The 20,426-nt window shown below is 42.0% G+C and overlaps 3 protein-coding genes across 3 annotated transcripts; all 3 read right to left on the bottom strand.

The window, feature by feature from the left end:
* Positions 1-1,985: 1,985 nt before the first annotated feature.
* On the bottom strand, positions 1,986-20,391 carry LOC121248743. The gene is made up of 2 exons (XM_041147299.1): positions 20,059-20,391; positions 1,986-2,524 (listed from the first exon to the last, which is right to left on the bottom strand). Exon 2 carries the CDS (start codon positions 2,522-2,524, stop codon positions 2,258-2,260), a length of 267 nt encoding a protein of 88 aa, XP_041003233.1. The 5' UTR covers positions 20,059-20,391; the 3' UTR covers positions 1,986-2,257.
* Positions 6,669-6,980, bottom strand: LOC121249348. The gene has a single exon (XM_041148059.1). It carries the CDS (start codon positions 6,978-6,980, stop codon positions 6,669-6,671), a length of 312 nt encoding a protein of 103 aa, XP_041003993.1.
* Positions 19,717-20,060, bottom strand: LOC121248742. The gene has a single exon (XM_041147298.1). It carries the CDS (start codon positions 20,056-20,058, stop codon positions 19,792-19,794), a length of 267 nt encoding a protein of 88 aa, XP_041003232.1. The 5' UTR covers positions 20,059-20,060; the 3' UTR covers positions 19,717-19,791.
* Positions 20,392-20,426: the final 35 nt, after the last annotated feature.

Genomic DNA, 20,426 nt, shown 5'->3' with positions numbered 1-20,426 from the left:
CGACGAGGTTGGATTGGATAGGCAGTGGTGGCACGGCTGAAGAGCGGGGGAGAACGAGAGAAAAATAGAGATGAAGCACGGTGAGGACTAAAGTATACGGGGAAAAGGCTGTGGGGTACGTCGTGAACTTACCGAGAGCGAGCAGTGGTTAGGGTGGCTAAGATGTTCGGTCAGCACTATATGTGCAAGAGGTGACGTCAGGGTAGGGCTGGTGCCGAGGAGTGGCTCTCTCGAGATGAGCTGGTGGCTGAAGTAGCTACTCTGTTTTCGGAGAAGCAAAACAGGGGGTCGTTGCTGCGGCTTTCTGTGGTCGTCACGGAGGAGGTTGGGCAAGTGGCAATGTGGTGCTGTGGTGGCGTGGGTCTACAATGAAACGTTGAACGTGGTTTCGCTTCCTTTTTTGTCGGTCCATCCAAGTGCAACGGCGGAGTTGTCTTGGGCTATCTTCTATACGCTGTGACAAGGAACTCCACTTCTATATGTCTATATGACTAGGAACCCTAGAGAAAAAAAAGGGAGAAAAACTACATAATGTGAAAGTATATCTCCTAATGCAAGTTATTGCCATGAATGTCGTGGGGGATAGGAATGTGCATGCCGTGGAGGAACTGACATCAAGAGTGAACCTAGTTGAGAGAGGTTCTATGTGCATGAGATGATAACTAAAAAGGTGGTTGCGTGAAACCCTAAGAGAAAAAAAAAAAAAAAAAAAAAAAAGAAACGAAACGTGCGTGGCATTGGACTTAACAAAACTTAGTTTTGACAAGCTAAAGCAGTCCAAAGCATCCTCGCAATAACTTATTCTTATTTCCATCGGTCGAAAGTATTCTAAATACTACTGCCTCGACTCATTTTTCAATTAACCTAACTCATTACAAAACTTGTCGATTTTTTCATTCGTGTTCTTTGAATCTTATTGGAATGAACGAGTTATTTCGTACAAAGGTGCTAGAGAAGAAATCCCGAGTCTTGGATTTCTTGTACATATGCAACAATTGAGTTGGTCTCTCCTACATGTTATGATCCGAGTCTTCAGCAATTTTTTGTGATCATAATTTTGGCATTTTTTCGGTTACGGGTGAATGCCATTAGTATGGTAAGATGATCATCTCCTTTCATGATGGGTGGTTCTTGATGGTGGTGTACAGCTTGGACCTGACCTCATTCATAGCTTGTTTAATGATAAAATGATAAATGACTGAAAATAAAGGAGACGAGTATTTACGTGGTTCAGTACTACTGAAGTGTGTACATCCAGGGGTCATGGGTGTAAAATCCACAAGCCGTCACTCACCAAGCTCTTTAAAATTACTTCCATGGAGTAATAGATCTGAACTTCTCTCTCTGTGTTGTCGCTCTCTCTTTTAGTATATTTCCCTTCCTTATATCCTATCTCCATCTTTATGTCTCGACGTCTCGTTCTAACTTTATGCTAATCAATTTCTTATCTTTGTCAGATTTTCTCTTCCTCTCCTTCATCATAACATAGTGGGCTTTAATCAACACACGTGTACTCGTTCTACCCTCGACGGATTCTATGTACAAGTAGCACAATATTCGAAGTTGTTTAACTATGAGAAGTCCTCGTTCGCGTTACGGCCTATTGATGAGAATTGAATTGAATATTAAAACTGGTGATAGCTGAGTTAAAAGATATTCACTCGCTTTATGTGAGTATTTTGGGTCTATCTTAACAAGTTTTTGATTAGCATCAAAGTGGGTTCATGACTAAAGTTAAGATTATTTTTATGAGTGATCCTGGATTTAAGTTTCAGACCAATAGATTCCTAAATGGACTACTAAAAGCTCTATATGACCAAGAAGCAGGATATGAAGGACAAGAAAAACTACAGTGGTATTAATGAGATCAAGAAACATCGATGAATTATAGTTGAATGTCCATGAGTATAAGATAATGGGTCTATCTTGTAACATCTTTCTAGAAACTCGATCGACTTATCACTTTCCAACAATAATCATATGTATGAAAGACAACATATAATATCTGTGTATAATACAATTAACAGAGCATTTGCCCGTTACAGTTTACAATTTCAGATATTTCTGCATCAACTATACACAGTCTAACATCTCCCCTCGTGACCAGCAGTACGGCCTGACATTTCCCACCCCCATGCCATTGCCATGTACAAAGTACATGTACCGTATGTATTCTTTTAGGACTTCTTCACGCAACGGCTTTCTCGGAGAACTCACTGCCTCGTGACTTCCTTCAGATCACCAGATATCAGACCACTCAATTGGGACCCCAACAGCTTAAGTACATGACTGTCCTCAAAGACTCTTCCGACTTCTTCATTTTCTGATCTCTTGCTTTTCTTGAAACCGCTGCGGAAGTTGAAGAGGAGAGGTTTTTTGTCTGAGATAACGACCGGAGATGGTTCTTTGTGTTTTGCTGAGCGGATCTTATAATATAATTCCACCTGCAGATACCCATCTGGTCTTTCATGGCCTCCACAACTCCTACGCAGGCTGCTACAATAGCTCTGCTTGTTGAACTCATCTTCACAAGTCTGTTCTTTGCTCTCGAAATTAGAGAAAAAGGAAAGGCAAACTCTGTGTAGCAAACAAAAATCTGATCCAAGAAGGATTTGTGCTTGATGTGGATAATCATATGGAGCTAGGGGGCTCTTTTTATATGGGGAGGGAGTGATGGAAAGTCGAATCCAGGGGAAGGAGCTGAAGTTTTGGAGAAACCATCAAACTAAAACCATTTGCTGGTGGTTTTGGGGTCTGGGGAGCAAATGGTTTTTTCGATGCCTTTTTTCTGTCACTCTCAGTTAAAATAATGCCAACCGCTTGAGTTACAAATGCGCACGCTGTTTCCAATATAAACTGTTCGCGGATTGCCACCTCCGTTCTTTTATTACGCGTGTCCCTCTCTCCGAATCAGTCTCGTTTTATATCTTGGCTCTGGATCGAGTGGAAAACTTGGAAGAGGATTGAACTCCACCTTTTGTATAATAAAATAGAATAGTTCTGCTGCCTCCGATATATAAAATAATTTCATAAATTAAAGGGATTTTATCAAATTTATTAGACATATTTTATAATAAAAATAATTTATAAGATTATTTTTATATAATCATTTTATGACTATAATATTTCTCAATAAAATATTTGTGCAAGTTTCAAAGTTTTTGAAAAATATGTTGAATAAAAAAATTAGATTCACGCGAGAAAAACTAGGCTGTCTTTTGAAGATGAACCTAACTCAACTTGTAACGCCTCGACTCCAGAGGTATAGGGAGTTAACTCCTGTCACTTGATAATCAACTTCCACAATGTTAATAAATTTTTCAAAATCCAGTATATACTTCCAAAGGCTCTAAATCAAACATAGATACCTCAAATTCATTTAACCACATATATCCACCTATCAGAACCACAATACCATAAACCAGATGAAATTGATCAGCATCTCCACATGTCTCAATTAACGTAATAAAAATTAAGATATAGTGTTTACATAGGACTCCACAATCTTCTAAACATAGTCAAATGCATCTATAGAGTAAATACATCCACCAATAGGACTAGTACCTAGAGGTACTCAACTACTATCAGCAGTTAATCTCGCCCATGTACTCTACTACCGATCCTCAGCCGAACAATCAAAGCCATCTGAAATATTGTAAAAACAAAGGGGCGAGTTATCAACAACTCAGTAAGTAAGGAACATAATACTAGTATGTAAATATGAGCATTTACAAAGTTCAGAATGCAACAAAATATTTACTTTCAAAATGCATAATCAGAATATTTATTTCCAGAATGTGTAATCAAAACATGTTATCAATAATATCTGAGTGAAATTTTCATAAACATTCTTATTCAAAAATAAAATCATCTACCATATCATAAACTGAGATATTATCTGCATATCATATCATAGCATTACAACGGGACAAATACTAAGTTTAACCCAATGGTAGGGTTAGAAAACATCATTATACTTGTGGCAGGGCCGTATACCATATTTAACCCCCATGGTAGGGTTATAAACAACCATTATACCTATGGCGGGGCCGTATGCCACTATTTTACCCATTACGGGTTCGTATGTCACTATTATACCCATGACGGGATTGTATGCCACTATTATACTCATGACGAAGTTTACCATGCTTAAATCTCGTAGTAAGGTTATAAACCATCATTATACTTGTGGTAGGGCCGTAAACCACTATTATACCCATCGCAGGGCCTTAACAAAAACATAATAGAAGTAACATCGGAACTAGATTATAATCTGATGCAGAATTAAAAATTCATGCCAAGGTTTTTATATAACACACTCATATCAAAACAAAGTACTAAATAGCTTTAGATCATTTCACACATTCAACATAACATAATCAAAGTGTCTTCATTTAACCAAAACAAAACTTTTTAGATCTCATATTTGCTCTTTTTCGCAGTTCAGTAACAAAAGGTTAAAAATATGCTTATGTCTACATCAGTCATGACAGAAAATACTTCATTCTTATATAGATTTCATGAGTATGCATAACAATTATTTGAGATTGTTTTCAGGTTTCTTTTTAAAACAAACATGCATATTTTCAAATCAACCTCAGTCATTTCCTTTAATGCAAAGACTAGTATAAGAACCTCGTTTACCCGACTTTCGTGTATTATCTACATCTTGAGTCCGCACTATCGTCATATCACAGTAACCTAAATAAAAGTTTAATCACTTGAAAGCTAAACATTAATCCTCACACAAAAACTTATTAATAAGATTTGCACAAGCTTCCAGCATCATAATACAAGCTTCTAGCTAGTTTAGTTTATAAAACACCCAAACAACCATATCTCTTCATTAACTGGCACACAACATTTCACAATCACTCTCTACATTTCACAAACAACCACACCTACAAGTAATTCAATCCTGAGAATCCACACAACTCGCCATAGTGCAAATACAACCAACCAATCATGATCAATCCAACAGTTATATGGTAACCTGGCCAGCCCCACGTCTCACTCTCAACCACCATGCTCATGAACACAACAACCCATTTTTAATCTAGTAAAACACATCAGCTTAACAATCCACTACTTAACTTCGGACAACCACATAACTCCACATCCCATATTATGTGCCCCAACTTCTAACTTATCCAATCTCACGTCAAGAGACTTATCACAAATCAAGAGACCCTCCACAACAACGACTCAACCAAAAATAACCCAATTCACCATTTCTAACAAGGCAAAGAGATAACATAACCTTCAAAATATACTATATATATAATGTGTAGTTAACATAAAATTTTGCGCTCCTAGTGCTTGAATACTTACTAAGTTCTTGTGTAATTGATACAGCTAAGACGATGGTGAGAAGGTACTGTTTAGGATAGATCTTAATGCCCCTGGTGGTGAGTTTGCTCTACAGTTGTCACTGGTTCGTTATGCTACTAACAAAAGCATGTGCTACGCGAGTGAGGAAACCAAGGATCAGTGAGGGAGCATCATGTGATGGAGAAAACTTAAAATCATAGAGGACAACAAACTACAACCAGAGTCAGCAAGGGTCTTACAAACTTTTTAGTTTGTGTACAATGGAAAGGGAGAAATATAGAGGCATTGGCAGAAACTGAATTACGCTCAGAAAGGAGGGTATTGCATGACCAATTCATTTGGCATGGGGAAAATTAAAATAAAATCAATTAAAGATAAATATAAAATCAAATACCAAAATTTTGGGTGGAATGATGAACATATAGGGAGAGCGAGAGACCAGGTCTTACCGACGAGAGGAGAATCCTCTTGGGACGACGCGACCTGCTGTGATGGCATGCCATAATTTAGATGAGTGATATGTGCAGGGGTTCGTGAGTGAACAATCGTCGTGGGTGTGTGTGCGTGAGTAAAAATAGAAAAACAGAGAGTGGGAGAAAACCTATCAATTAAAACTAAAAGGGGAAAGGCTTACTTGTGTGAAAAATGGTCAATTAGAAATGGCCTTGATAGTAGAAGTGCACGGCTGGGTGGAGAAGTGGGGATGCTCTCTGAGTGCAGAAATTCGTGAGGGTGAGTTACAATAATTACAAGAGAAAGGGAATGAAGAGTAGAGAGAAAATCTGAGTGGTGAGAAAAATGAAGGGAAAGGGACAAAGGGACTTACCTTGGTGGAGTATGGCAATTGTGACCGAACGTGGATGACCTGCGGAGAGATGGGTACCACATGAAAGAGTGTGCCACTATGGAGATGAGGATTTGAATGGGGTATCATGGGTGGACTCGATGGGAGTTATCCTGCAGCAGACGTGAGGGAGGGAAAATCGTGAGTTGTTTTCGGGGAGACGAGGAAGAAGAACTGAAGGTGAAGGGCACTCACCAAAACGACAACGTTTGGGTTTCAAGGGCTGGGTTGTCGTGGGCCTGGGCCCTAAGCCCGAATATTACAACCTCCCCCCTTATAAAAAATTTTTCCTCAAAATTTATTATAAGCTATCAAGATCTCTGTCGAACAACTGTGGGTCTTTGACTCACATCTCATCCTCTAATTCCCAAGAGTCTTCCCTGATAGAATGATTATTCCATACCACTTTAACCAATGGGATGGTTTGAGCTCATATCACTTGTTCTTTTCGCTCTAAAATTTGCTTTGGTTCTTTCGCATAAGTCAAATTTTCCTAAAGTTGAAGTGGTTCATAGTCAATCAGTGGGGTGGGATCGGACATATACTTCCTCAGCATAGATACGTGAAATACGTCGTGTACCTTTGAAAGTGCTGGTGGTAGGGCCACCCTGTAAGCCATTGGGCCAATCCGATTTAGAATCTCAAAGGGCCCGACAGATCTAGGACTCAACTTGTCCTTCTTTGCATATCTCATGACCCTTTTCATCGGTGCAATCCTTAAGAATACCTTATCCCCAAGCTCAAACTCTAATTGGCAATGACCATTATCTTCATAACTCTTTTGTCGACTCTGAGCTGCTCTCATTCTGGCTCGAATGGTCTCTATCTTCTCTGTTGTTTTCAGTATGATCTCTGGACCCAAAATTTATATTTCACCCACTTCGTCCCAATACAAGGGAGATCTACACTTCCTACCATATAGTGCTTCATTTGGTGTCATCCCAATACTAGCTTGATAGTTGTTATTATAAGCGAACTCGATCAAAGGCAAGTGTCGCTTCCATGTTCCCCTGAAATCCAGCACACACGCCCTCAACATGTCTTCCAAAATTTGAATGGTCCTTTCTCACTGTCCATCCATTTGTGGGTGAAAACCAGTGCTGGAATTTAACCTAGTTCCCATGGCTGCCTGTACACTTCACCAAAATTTTGAAGTGAATCAATGATCCTTATCCGACACAATGGTCACTGGTACCCTATGTAATCTCACTATCTTCTGAACATGCAACTCTACTAGATTCTCCAATTTATAAGAAATTTTGATAGGCACAAAGTGAGCGGTCTTCGACAAGCAGTCCACTATCACCCATATTGCATCCTGCCTAGTCAGTGCCCGTGGTTGTCCTGTAACAAAGTCCGTAGAAATATGCTCCCACTTCCATTCTAGAATCTGGAGTGGTTGCAATAATCATGCTGGTCTCTAATGTTCCACTTTTACCTGTTGGCATGTTAAGCATTGTTCTACAAATTTGGCAATTTTCCTTTTCATACCATTCCACGAAAAAGACTCTCTCAAGTCTAGATACATTTTTCTACTACCTGGGTGAACTGTGTCAAAAGAGCGGTGCGCTTCTTCGAGAATGATTCTTGTTATTTCTTCATTGTTCGGCATATAGAATCTACTTTCGAACCTTAATATTCCATCTTCAAAAATGCTGAACACGGATTTATTCCATTTTTCTACTTCTTCTTCCAATATCACTAACCCTGAATATTTTTTCTGGGCATGCTTAATTCTGTCTATCAAAGCTGGCTGAACTATCAAACAGGCTACCAACGCTTGCTGGTCACCAGTAACAACCTTAATAGTAGCTCTTTCTAAGTCCATTAATAAGTGGTGTTGAGTGGTAAGAGTTACAATTGTTGGTCCCATTGATTTCCTGCTTAGTGCATCAGCTACGACATTAGCTTTGCCTAGAGGTAGTTAATGGTGCAGTCGTAATCCTTGATCAGCTCAAGTCATCTCCTCTGCCTCATATTCAATTCCTTTTGAGTGAATAAATATTTCAAACTCTTGTGATCTGTATAGATTTCGCACCTTTCACCTTATAAATAATGACTCCAAATCTTAAGTGTCAATACAACAACCACTAATTCTAGATCATGTGTGGGTTAATTTTATTCATATGCCTTCAATTGCCGTGAAGCCTATGCTATAACTTCCCTGTGCTGCATCAATACACATCCCAAACCCAACCTTGATCTGTCACTATAGCCTACAAATCCTCCTTTATCATGGAGAATTGTCAAAACTAGAGTTGTCACCAATCTCTTCTTCAGTTCCTGAAAACTTTCTTCACACTTTGTAGTCAACCCAAACTTATTTTTCTTCCTTGTAAGAGCAGTAAGAGGAACCAAGATTTTTTAGAAGCTATCATAAATCGTCGGTAATATCCTGCCAAACCCAAGAAACTCCTATCTTCATGTACATTGGTTGGTTGTGCCCAGCTAACCATTACTTCAACTTTCCAAAGGTCTACTGAAATACCATCCTTTGAGACTACATGTCCCAAAAACGAAATGGACTCAAGCTGAAATTCACACTTCTTTAACTTAGCAAATAACTTCTTATCCCTAAGTGTCCCGAGTATTTGTCTCAGATGCTCTTCATGTTCAGCATTGTTCTTGGAGTATATCAATATGTCATCAATGAAGACCGCCACAAAGTTATCCAAGAACTCATGAAATACCCAATTCATCAAATCCATAAATATGGTCGAGGCGTTAGTTAGGCCAAAAGGCATGGCCAAGAATTCATAATGATTGTACTTGGTTCTAAATTTTGTCTTAGGCACATCATCTGCCTTGATCTTCAATTGATGATACCCGGATCTGAGATCAATCTTAGAAAATACTTGAGCACCTTTCAATTGATCGAATAAGTCCTCTATATGGGGCAACGGATATTAATTCTTTATGGTTACACGATTAAGTTCTCTGTAGTCAATACACATTCTCATTGTCTCATCTTTCTTTTTCACAAACAAAACTGGAGCTCCCTAAGGTAACACACTGGGCCTAATGAAACCCTTATCTAATAAGTCTTGCAATTGTTCTTTAAGTTTGGCTAACTCAGATGGTGCCATTCGGTAAGGGGCTTTGGAAAGAGGTGTCTTGCCTGTGACTAGTTCAATGGTAAACTCTACTTCCTGCTCGGGTGGTAGTCTAGACAAATCTTCAAGAAATACCTCCAGATATTCTCTCACAATAGGGATCTCCTCTAACTCCAATTCTTGCTTTGATTCATCCACCACGTAGGCCAAGTACCCCTAACACCCATCACATATTAACTTGCCAACTTGAAAAGCAGATATAATTGGTGGAAGGGCACACTTTGGAACCATAAATCGAAACTCCTTTCCCTCCAAAAATTTGAATACCTCCTCTTTCCTAAAATAGTCAATACTGGCATAACTGGAAGCTAACCAATCCATTCTTAATATCACATCAAACCCAATCATAGGAAAAACTTTCAGGTTAGCTGGTATTTCTCTCCCGCTAATTGTTATTGGATATCTACGCAAAATCTTGTTGCAGGTCACTGAATCTCCTACTAGGATTGAGATTATCAAATTGTAATCCATCTTTTCAGCTTCAACTGGGCAAAACTTGACATAATCCATTGAGATAAACGAGTAGGTAGCCCCTGAGTCAAACAAAATAGTAGAGTTATTGAGAAAAAGGGGAATCATGTGATTACGCATATAATCCATAGAGATAAATAGATAAGTAGTCCTAAATTTTTAACAAGAAAATAACTTAATTGGAGAATTGGAGAGATTATACCTGTGATTACGTCATTTTTTTTCCTCAGCTTCTCCAGGCATCAAAGCAAAGACTCGTGCTGGCACAGTTCTCCGCTAGTTGTTACCTTGGTTGCTCGGCCTAAAGCTTTGAGGTGAGTTGGGCTTTTTGTTATCCTCCACAAGCAATGGACATTCTCTAATAACGTGACCAACTTTACCGCATTGAAAACATGACCCCACTTCCTTTCTGCACTCCCCAACGTGTATACGGTTACAAAACTTACAGGGGTTAGTCGAATGATTTCCCTACATCTGTCTCTGACTTGAGCTACTCCCCTCGTTTCGCATCTTCCATGGCCTTTGATCCAAAGTTTTTAATATTGTTTCAATCAAGGCACTAGAACGATATATTTCAATACCGGTATTATTTCATGTATCATTTCGAAATAGTCTATACATGAATAAATTATATATATATATATACCCATAAACTATATTCTAAAATAACAACAAAATAAACCACAAACTCAATAATATTTTTCAATACAAGTCTTAAGTTTTAACAACACATTTGTAAAACTAAATAATACTTACTAAATTTTCAGTTCAACTATTAAAATGAAATCACTCATCTTCATCAATAAGACAATAAAGATCAACATTTAAAATGTTAATCAATAAGGCAATAAGGAAATGGGTTTTTGTGGAAGACAGAAGGAAGGCCTAGAAGGGACTTGAAGGATGGGACCCAAGCTCATAAAATTGTCCTACTTCACGAATCACGAAGAAAATGGAAGTCTCCAAATTCTTCAATATCGGTGTCTCTTAAAACGACTGCTTTCTTATGAACTCCATGGTCAAAGAGGTGATGTTTATTCTTGGTACTCTTTTATGTTCAGAACAAGTAAATTTGGTGGTTTCTTGATTTTCTTTTTCATTTGTTTTACATTTTTATTGGGGAGAACAAAATCATTTCCTTTAGGGTTTGCTAATTGCTTCCATTTTCTGTTCTGGATATTATCATAAACACTCGATTTTCATTGTTTGGATTGGATCGGAAGTGTAAGCTCTATGCCTCTGGTTGTTCTGGTTTTACTTGATTGTATTATCCTATTGGATTATGTAGTCCTTTTTATCAGGGAGGCTCGAAGTCTCATTCTGGAAAGGGGAAAATGAACTCAGCTCCTATTCAACATATTGGACGAAATTAAGATATCGGGCAAAATCAGGCATACCAGCCGGTATTGACCGAAACACTCCGGTACGGCTGGTATTTGTCCTAGTACGAAGCGCAACCCTTACCTGTTTCGGTTACTATTCCGATATGAAAAATATCGATCGTACCGGCCGGTACAGTATGATTTTCAAAACTTTGCTTTGATCCATAATAAGGGATCCTTGTGGAGTAACTCTCTTCCTCTATTCTTGCAACTTAACACTCCTCTTAAGATTCTGTTCAACCAACATCACCTTATACATTAACTCTGAAAAATTTTGAATTTGTAGGACCATCACATGTTCATATATCTTGTGGTTCAAACTCTCCTCCAACTTTTTGGCCTTCTTCTCCTCATCAAGAATTAGGTATGAGACAAAGCATGAAAATTCCATAAATTTTGCAGCATATTGGTGTACAGTCATGGTCTCTTGCACTAATAGGCCAGCCAAGAGGCCATACAGAACGCTGCTTGGGGGAACGACTACTAGGAGGGACTTGAACGGCCACAGGTCTACGAGAATATCCCGAGATGGACCTCAACACTTTGAGTCTGGCATCCTTGAAACCCAACCTCAAGCTTATGCGTTCATCAAGAATCTTGGGAAGCCGGGGATGCCTTCACTCTTCCCTGGTGCTCCCCCTCCATCATAGTTGCTTATCTACGGGCTCCAAGCCCCTTTATCGTTCCCCTTTTCTTCTTCTTTTTTTTGCAACCTGGGCTCCTATGTAAACTTAACTTATATATATATATATGGATCAATTTTCCTTCTTTTTCCTTGCATACTTGTTCTTTCACGTTTTCTCTCTTTCCTTCTGTCCACGCAGTTATGTGGGCATCTGTGCGACGAGTCTGGCCTTAACCTCACAACCTCAACCCCACAATGGGTTTAAGGGCTTGGCCTTGCCGGCCACGAGGCTTGACAAATCTAGGGAGTTGTGTCTGACGGGCTATTGGTGGGGCAGAGCTAGGGAGGCTCTAGCCCAAACTAATGCTTTGCGATAGGTCCTGTGGGCGAATCAATGGACTTTTACTCGACTGGTCATGTGGGTGAGCCCTAGGGCTCTGGCACGACCAATGCATTGTGGCGAGTCTAGAAACTCGACTTGTAGCATGAAGGTTGGCAAGTCGAGGGACTCATGTCCAACTAGTCGTGTGGGGCAGTGTTTGGGACGCTTTGGCCCTAATCAATGCTTTGTGCCAAGTTCAGAGACTTGGCTTGTAGCTCGAAAGTCTACAGGTTGAGGGACTTGTGTCCGACTGGTCATGTGGGGCTGAGCTCGGGAGGCTCTGGTCCTAACAAATGCTTCACGGCAAGTCTAGAGACTTGGCTTGTAACACGAAGGTCAGCAAGTCGAGGGACTTGTGTCCGACTAATAGTGTGGAGTAGAGCTCAGGAGGCTCTAGCCATAACCAATGCTTCACAGCAAGTCTAGAGACTTGGCTTGTAGCACAAAGGTTAGCAAGTCGAGGAACTTGTGTCGACTGGTCGTATGAACAAGCCCTGGGGTTTTGGAGCGACCAATGCATCGCGGTGAGTCGAGAGACTCGACTTGTAGCACGAAGGTTGGCAAGTCGAGGGACTTATGTCCGACTAGTCGTATGGGGCAGATCTCGAAAGGCTCTGGCCCTAACCAATACTTCACGACAAGTCTAGAGACTTTTCTTGTAGCACAAAGGTCGGCAAGTCGATGGGCTTGTATCCGACTGGTTGTGTGGGTGAACCTAGGGGCTCTAGCCCAAACAATGCATCGCGACGAGTCTAGAGACTCGGCTTATAGCACGAAGCTCGACAAGTTGAGAGACTTGTGTCCTACTGGTTTTGTGAGGCAGATCTTGGAAGGCTCTAGCCCTAACCAATGTTTCGCGGCAAGTCCATAGACTTGGCTTGTAGCAAAAAAGTCTGCAAGTCGATGGGATTATGTCCAACTGGTCGTGTGGTCGAGCCCTGGGGCTCTAGCCCAAGCAATGCATCACGACGAGTCTAGAGACTCGACTTATAGCACGAAACTCGGCAAGTCGAGTGACTTGTGTTTGACTAGTCGTGTGGGGCAGAGCTTGGGAGGCTCTTACCCTGACCAATGTTTCACGACAAGTTTAGAAATTTGGCTTGTAGCATGAAAGTCGTCAAGTCAAAGGGCTTGTGTTCGATTGGTCGTGTTGGCGAGCCATGGGGCTTTGGCCCAACCAATGCACTGCGGCAAGTCCAATGACTCAACTTGTAGCATAAAGGTTAGTAAGTCGAGGGACTTGTATCAGACTTGTCATGTGGGGCAGCGCTCGGGAGGCTCTGGCCCTAACCAATGTTTTACGACAAGTCTAGAGACTTGACTTGTAGCATGAAGGTCGGCAAGTTGAGAGACTTGTGTCCGACTGGTCGTGTGGGCAAGTCCTGGGGCTGGCCCAACCAATATCATGGCAACTCTAGAGACTCGACTTGTTGCACGAAGGTTGGCAAGTCAAGGGACTTGTGTCTGACTGGCTGTCAGTGGGGCAGAGCTTGAGAGGCTCTAGCCCTTACCAATGCTTCACTGCTAGTTCAGAGACTTGGCTTGTAGCAAGATGGTAAGTCGAGGGACTTGTGTCTGACTGGTTGTGGAGGCAGAGCTCAAGAGGCTCTAGCCCAACCAATGCATCACGGCGAGTCCAGAGACTCAGCTTGTATGTTCGGAGCTTTTAGATAAAGGTAAATGGAGATGCATCATAAGTATTTTCTCATTCATAAGTTGTTGGTTACATTGTTGGGCGAAACTGAGGTTGTCAGATGCTTTCTCAATTGCTTAGCATTCCATGGGTGGGGTAGTTCGCAACCTTCCTAGTCCTTCAGAAGGTAAGAGCCGAGTCTTTTGCTGGCAGTCACCACAAAGGGAACTTCCCATTGGGGATCTAGCTTTTCCTTCATCTTGGGTGGTAACCCTTGTCAGCTTTAAGACCAAGTCTCCTGCCTTGAAGGCCCAAGGTTTGACTAATTTGTTAAAGTACTGTTTAACTTTCCTCTTGTTGTTCGCCGCCCGACTCACTGCTTCCTCTCTCCTTTCTTTCAGGGGGTCCATGTTTTCTTTTAATCCCTCGTTGATGCGGTTTGGGTTCAAGTGTTGAAATCCTCTGCTGGAATTACAGCTTCGGTCCCGTAGACCAGCACGAAAGGTGTTTCACCCGTGGGAGTCTTGATGGACGTTCGGTAGGCCCATAATACACCGAGGAGTTCTTCGGCCCATCTCCCCTTTTGGTCCCCCAGCTTCTTCTTCAGGATGTTTAGCAAGGTCTTGTTGGTTGCCTCTGCCTGTCTATTGGCTTACAGGTGCCCCGGAGATGCGTACTTGGTTTTGATCATGAGTTCGGCACACCACTCCCAGCAATGCAAGCGGTCGAACTTCCTACCATTGTCCAATATGAGGCTCTAAGGAATGCCTAATTGATAGACTATGGATCTCCAAAGGAATCTTGTGATGGTTTTCAATGCTTCTGCTTCCACCCACTTTGTGAAGTAGTCGACTGCTACTACTACAAACTTCACTCATCCCTTTTCCCCATGAAACGAACCGATAAGTTTGAGCCCCCATTGTGGGAAAGGCCAAGGGGACATGATGGATGTCAGCACTTTCGGTGGACAGTGGGGGATGGGCGCATGTTCTTGGCACTTGGGACATTTTTTCACGAAGTCCTCTGCATTCTAGAGGGAGTGGGGCTAGTAATACCTTGCACGCATGACCCTGGCGGCCAACGCTCTTCCACCAGAGTGATTTCCATAGATCCCATCGTGTATCTCATCCAGGACGTACTGGGCTTCCTAAGGCGAGACACACCTTAAGAGGGGCTCGGAGAAACCTCTCCTATATGGGACTCCTTTCAACAACGTGAAACGTGCTGCTCTGTTTTTTAATCTTTCATGCTTCTTCATGGTCACCTAAGACTAGGCCTTCACCGAGGTACTTTACAATATTGATGGCCCACTTCAGTGGTGCTAGCTAGATGATGGAAACGCTGATCTCGATAGCTGGTCTACTTTGTGGTACGCCCCATTGGGATTTGTTGGATATGGAAATACTTGAAAAGGTCATGCAGCTCCCCTATCTACTGGAGGTACTTCTTCAGTTTCTCCCCTCTGGTGGCGAACTTCCCCGTTACTTGACCGACTACCACTTGTGAGTTGGCTCTCACCTCAATCTCGGTTGCTCCCAATGACCTAGCTACCGATATTCCCACCAATAGTGCCTCGTACTAGGCCTCGTTGTTGGTAGTTTTGAAGTTAAGCTTGATCGCGTAGTCATGCTCCTCCCCTAGCTCTGTGATGATGTGCACCCCTACACTCCCCAATCTAGCAGGACGAGCTGTCAACTTAGACCTGCCAGGGCTTGCCCTGGAGTGCAATAGGCAACTCTTCAGGGAAGTCCGAGAACTCAGCTATGAAATCTACCAGCACTTGCCCCTTGATTGTCTTGCGAAGGACATACTCAATGTCGAACTCGATCAATTCAATCGCCCAATTCATCATCTAGCCAGACATGTTGGGTTTCTACAGTATTTTTCTGAGGGGAACATTAGTGATCACCTTCATCAGTTGGGATTGGAAGTATGGCCTTAGCCGCCTTGCGGCGATGACTAATGCAAATGCCAGCATCTTTGTTCAAGGGTATCTAGTCTCGGCTCCTCGAAAAACACAGCTCATGTAGTAGATAGGTCATTGCTTCCCTCCCTCGCTACAGATTATGACAACAGACACAGTGTTCAAGGTCACTGCCAAGTATATGATCAAGTCTTCTCCTGGCTTGGCTTTACTGAGGAGTGGTGGGTGGGCCAAATACTCCTGGCTTTGTATACAGTCAAGCTTTCTCCCCTCCCACTCCAGCGCATTTCTGAGTACCTTCAAGAAAGGAAGACATCGGTCAGTTGATTGTGCGATGAAATGGTTCAGAGCTGCTACCCTCCCTACCAACCTCTAGACCTCATGAATTGTCCGTGGCGGCAGCGACATACTTACTATCTCCTATACCTTTTCCAGATTGGCCTCAATTTCTCACTCTATGACCATAAAGCCCAAGAACTTCCCTGACTTGATGCCAAAGGCACACTTCAGCGTGTTGAGCTTCATCTGGTATCTCCTCAGCATTACGAAAGTTTCTAGAAGGTCGGCGATATGTTGCTCGAGTTTTCTGCTTTTGACCAAGAGGTCATTTACATACACCTCCATGTTCCTTTTGATATGCTCTTTGAACATCCGATTAACTAGTTGTTGGTAAGGCACGCTAGCATTCTTTAGACCAAACGACATAGTTTTGTAGCAGTTGAGTCCTCTGTTGGTGATGAAGGCTATCTTCTCCTCGTCGTCAGGGTTCATCTTGATCTGATTGTACCCTGAGTATGCATCCATGAAATTGAGCAGGGGTGTCCAGTCGTCGAATCCACTATTAAGTCTATACGCTGCAGGGGGAAGTTATCCTTCGAGTAGGACTTGTTCAGGTCGATGAAGTCAACACACATTCTCCACTTCCCACTTACATTTTTCACTAGGACCACGTTAGAAAGTCATTTGGGATAGTGGGTTTCCCTGATGAACCCAACTAGGAGGTGGTCCACCTCCTCGGCGATGGCATCGTACTTCTCTGTACTAAAGCTACGGCACTTTTGCTTGACATTCTAGTCTTGGGATCCACACTCAAGCAATGCTCGATGGCTGCTTTGTCGATTCCGAGCACTTTTCATGACTCCAGACGAACACGTCTTGGTGCTTGATGAGAAGCAGTTTTACAGATCTTCTCAGCTCAGGAGCCATTTTGGTTCCCACTCGGATAGTTTGTTCAAGTCTTTGCAGGTCCATTGACACCAATTCCAGAGGTTCATTTGGCTCTTCCTGCCATAGTGCCTGCTCGTCCCTGACTTCTTCATCCAGCTCCATTAAGGTCGGAGGTGGGGGCAGGTCGGCAACCTCTCGTACTCCTTCGAGAGATCAGACCTCTTTGGCCTCTTGCTTCAATTCCCGCACATAGTATTCCCGAGCCAGAACCTACTCGTCATGGATCTTACCCACTCTTGTAGGAGTTGGGAATTTCATCTTCAAGTGGAATGTGGAGGTCACCGCCCTCGAGTTTTAGGGTTGGTCACGCCAAGATTGCATTGTAGGAGGAGGGGGCTTTCACCAGAGGAAATCCACCATGGTAGCTGTTGCTCTTGGGGCCTTCCCTGCCAGGATGGACAAGGTGATAGCACCAATTGGCTGGACTATGTCTCCAGTGAAGCCCTTGAAGGGCGTAAGAGCAGGGCACAACTGATCAGGCTTGATTCCCATTTGGATGGAGGCTTCCCAGAATAGGATATCGATTGAACTGCCATTACCGATCAAGATCCTTTTCATCGTATAGTTGGCAATCTGTACAATCACTACCAAAGCGTCGTCGTGAAAGTGGAGGATGCCCTATTCATCCTTCTCACTTAAGGTTATGAACGTCCCCTCCAAGTGGCTCCTGGAGCTTGGGACCGCCTTGCTAGTGGTGAGCACTTCTTCATACTAGGGCCTTCTAGCATAGGCCCTCCACGTCGAGGGGGTGGTCCCTTCCTCTGGCTAGGCTTATTCAGAGCGAACTTACTCAAGGGTGTCCTCTCACCCTTCGCCATGCTAGACTTTCACTTCTTTGTTACCGTACACGACCATCAAGTCATCGAGACAGTCACTTGTCACCCCGCTGGTCAAGGCTTCTAAGATAATGGGTCTATCTTAGTATCATGAGTATAAGATAATGGTGACTGTCACCCCGCTGGTCAAGGCTTCTAAGATAATGGGTCTATCTTAGTATCATGAGTATAAGATAATGGACGTCTGCCCGTTTAAAACTTTCAAAAAAATTTGAGTGAATTTAGATCCCGTTGAAAAAAATGAAGAAAATCTGTATAATTTTTTAATTTTTTTAAATGGGCAGAAAAATCAATAAACATGCTTATGTTTAGACTTGTTACCAATCAATGAGTTGATTGTAGATCGTAAGGAGACAAAAATCTGGAAGGATAGGTGGCTTCCTAAACCTTCCTCTTTCATGATTCATTGTCAAGGGCAGACTATAGATGAAGAAGCGAAAGTTGCTGATCTCATTAATGAAAACACGAAGCAATGGGATAGAGAGAAGATATTTAGCATGCTAGGTCCTTTAAATGCTGCCATAATCCAAAGAATTCCCGTGAGTTCTACAGGTGCAAAAGACAAGCTAATGTGGTTAGGCACAAAGGATGGAGGCTTTACAGTGAAAAGTGCATATCACATTCAGAATGAACTAATAGCAGAACAGAGGGGTCAGTCTTCTTGAGGATACCAAAACTTTAAAGAGTGGACTTGCTGCTGGAAGTACAAGATTCCAAATACTGTTAAGATTTTTGTGTGGAGAGCATGCTTAGAAGCTCTACCGGCAAAAAAGAACCTTTTCAAAAAGAAGATAGTGAACTCTCCATTATGCCCAATATGCTACAGAGAAGATGAAACCGTTGCTCATGTGCTGTGGAACTGTGAATCAGCATTGGATGTGTGGTGCCAAGGGCCCATTGTGTTGCAAAAAAGTACGTTGAGGGCAGTAAGCTTCAAGGAGATTTTTGAATAGCTAAATGCCCAATGTGAAATAGAAACAGTGGAACTTTTTGCTATGACTGCAAGGGGAATTTGGCAAAGGAGGAATAAAAGTGTATTTGAAGGGTCCTTCTTGCATCCTAACCTAATATCCCAGAATGCGGCTCAACAGCTGGAAGAATATAAGGCTGCTCAGCTTGGCTCTAACTCAACAACTAGAAGGAATCCTATTCAAGCTGTGATATGGAGTCCACCTCCTACGAGAATAATCAAGATAAACTAGGATGCTGCACTATGGGAAGATCAAGATAAACTGGGAATAGGCTTGATAGCAATAGATCATGAAAGTAAAATTATAGCTTCTAAAAAAGTGGCTAAGGCTGGTTGTGTGATACCATTACTGGCTGAGGCAACAGGAGCCTATCAAGCTGTCAAATTGGCATTCGAAATGAACTTGGAATCCGTGATCTTTGAAGGAGACTCTCTTCAAGTTGTTCAAGCAATAAATCTGCACAAAGAGAAATGAGACATCGTGAGACTGGTGCTTGATGATACCAGAATGGTATTAGCTCAAGTAGTACATTGGCAATTTAACTTTGTTAAAAGAAATGAAAATGAATTAACCAACTATATTGCAAAGAAAGCTTTAGAACTCACGGTGGAAACTTTCAAAATGATTGTTATTCCCAACTCTAATGAAGTACCTCCTAATTAATTGAGATGAATGAAATTGTTCCTTTTACCAAAAAAAAAAAAAAAAAAAAAATGAGTTGAATCAGGTAATCTTTTTAGAAACTCGATCGACTTATCACTTTCCAACAATAATCACATGCATGAAAGACAACATATAATATCTGTGTATAATATAATGAACAGAGCATTTGCCCGTTACAGTTTACAATTTCAGATATTTCTGCATCAACTATACACAGTCTAACATCTCCCCTCGTGACCAGCAGTACGGCCTGACATTTCCCACCCCCATGCCATTGCCATGTACAAAGTACATGTACCATATGTATTCTTTTAGGACTTCTTCACGCAACGGCTTTCTCGGAGAACTCACTGCCTCGTGACTTTCTTCAGATCACCAGATCAGACCGCTCAATTGGGACCCCAACAGCTTAAGTACATGACTGTCCTCAAAGACTCTTCCGACTTCTTCATTTTCTGATCTCTTGCTTTGCTTGAAACCACAGCGGAAGTTGAAGAGGAGAGGTTCTTAGCCTGAGATAAAGACCGGAGATGGTTCTTCGTGTTTTGCTGAGCGGATCTTATAATATAATTCCACCTGCAGATACCCATCTGGTCTTTCATGGCCTCCACAACTCCTACGCTGGCTGCTACAATAGCTCTGCTTGTTGAACTCATCTTCTACTTACTCTTCACAAGACTGTTCTTTGCTCTCGAAATTAGAGAAAAAGGAAATGCAAACTCTGTGTTGCAAAATAAAAAAATGATCCAAGGATTTGTGCTTGTTGTGGATAATCGAGCTAGGGGCCTCTTTTTATATGGGGAGGGAGTGATGGAAAGCCGAATCCTTGGGAAGGAGCTGAAGTTTTGGAGAAACCATCAACCTAAACCATTTGCTAGTGGTTTTGGGGTCGGGAGAGCAAATGGTTTTTTCGATGCCTTTTTTCTGTCACTCTCAGTTAAAATAATGCTGTCCGCTTGAGTTACAAATGCGCACGCTGTTTTCCAATATAAATCGCTCGCGGATTGCCACCTCCGAGTATTCA

The sequence above is a fragment of the Juglans microcarpa x Juglans regia genome, chromosome 2D (assembly GCF_004785595.1).
Source record: "Juglans microcarpa x Juglans regia isolate MS1-56 chromosome 2D, Jm3101_v1.0, whole genome shotgun sequence".
In the NCBI taxonomy this organism is placed as follows: Eukaryota; Viridiplantae; Streptophyta; class Magnoliopsida; order Fagales; family Juglandaceae; genus Juglans; species Juglans microcarpa x Juglans regia.
The sequence above is the reverse complement of the archived record's forward strand: the minus strand, read 5'-3'. Positions and strand labels throughout refer to the sequence as shown.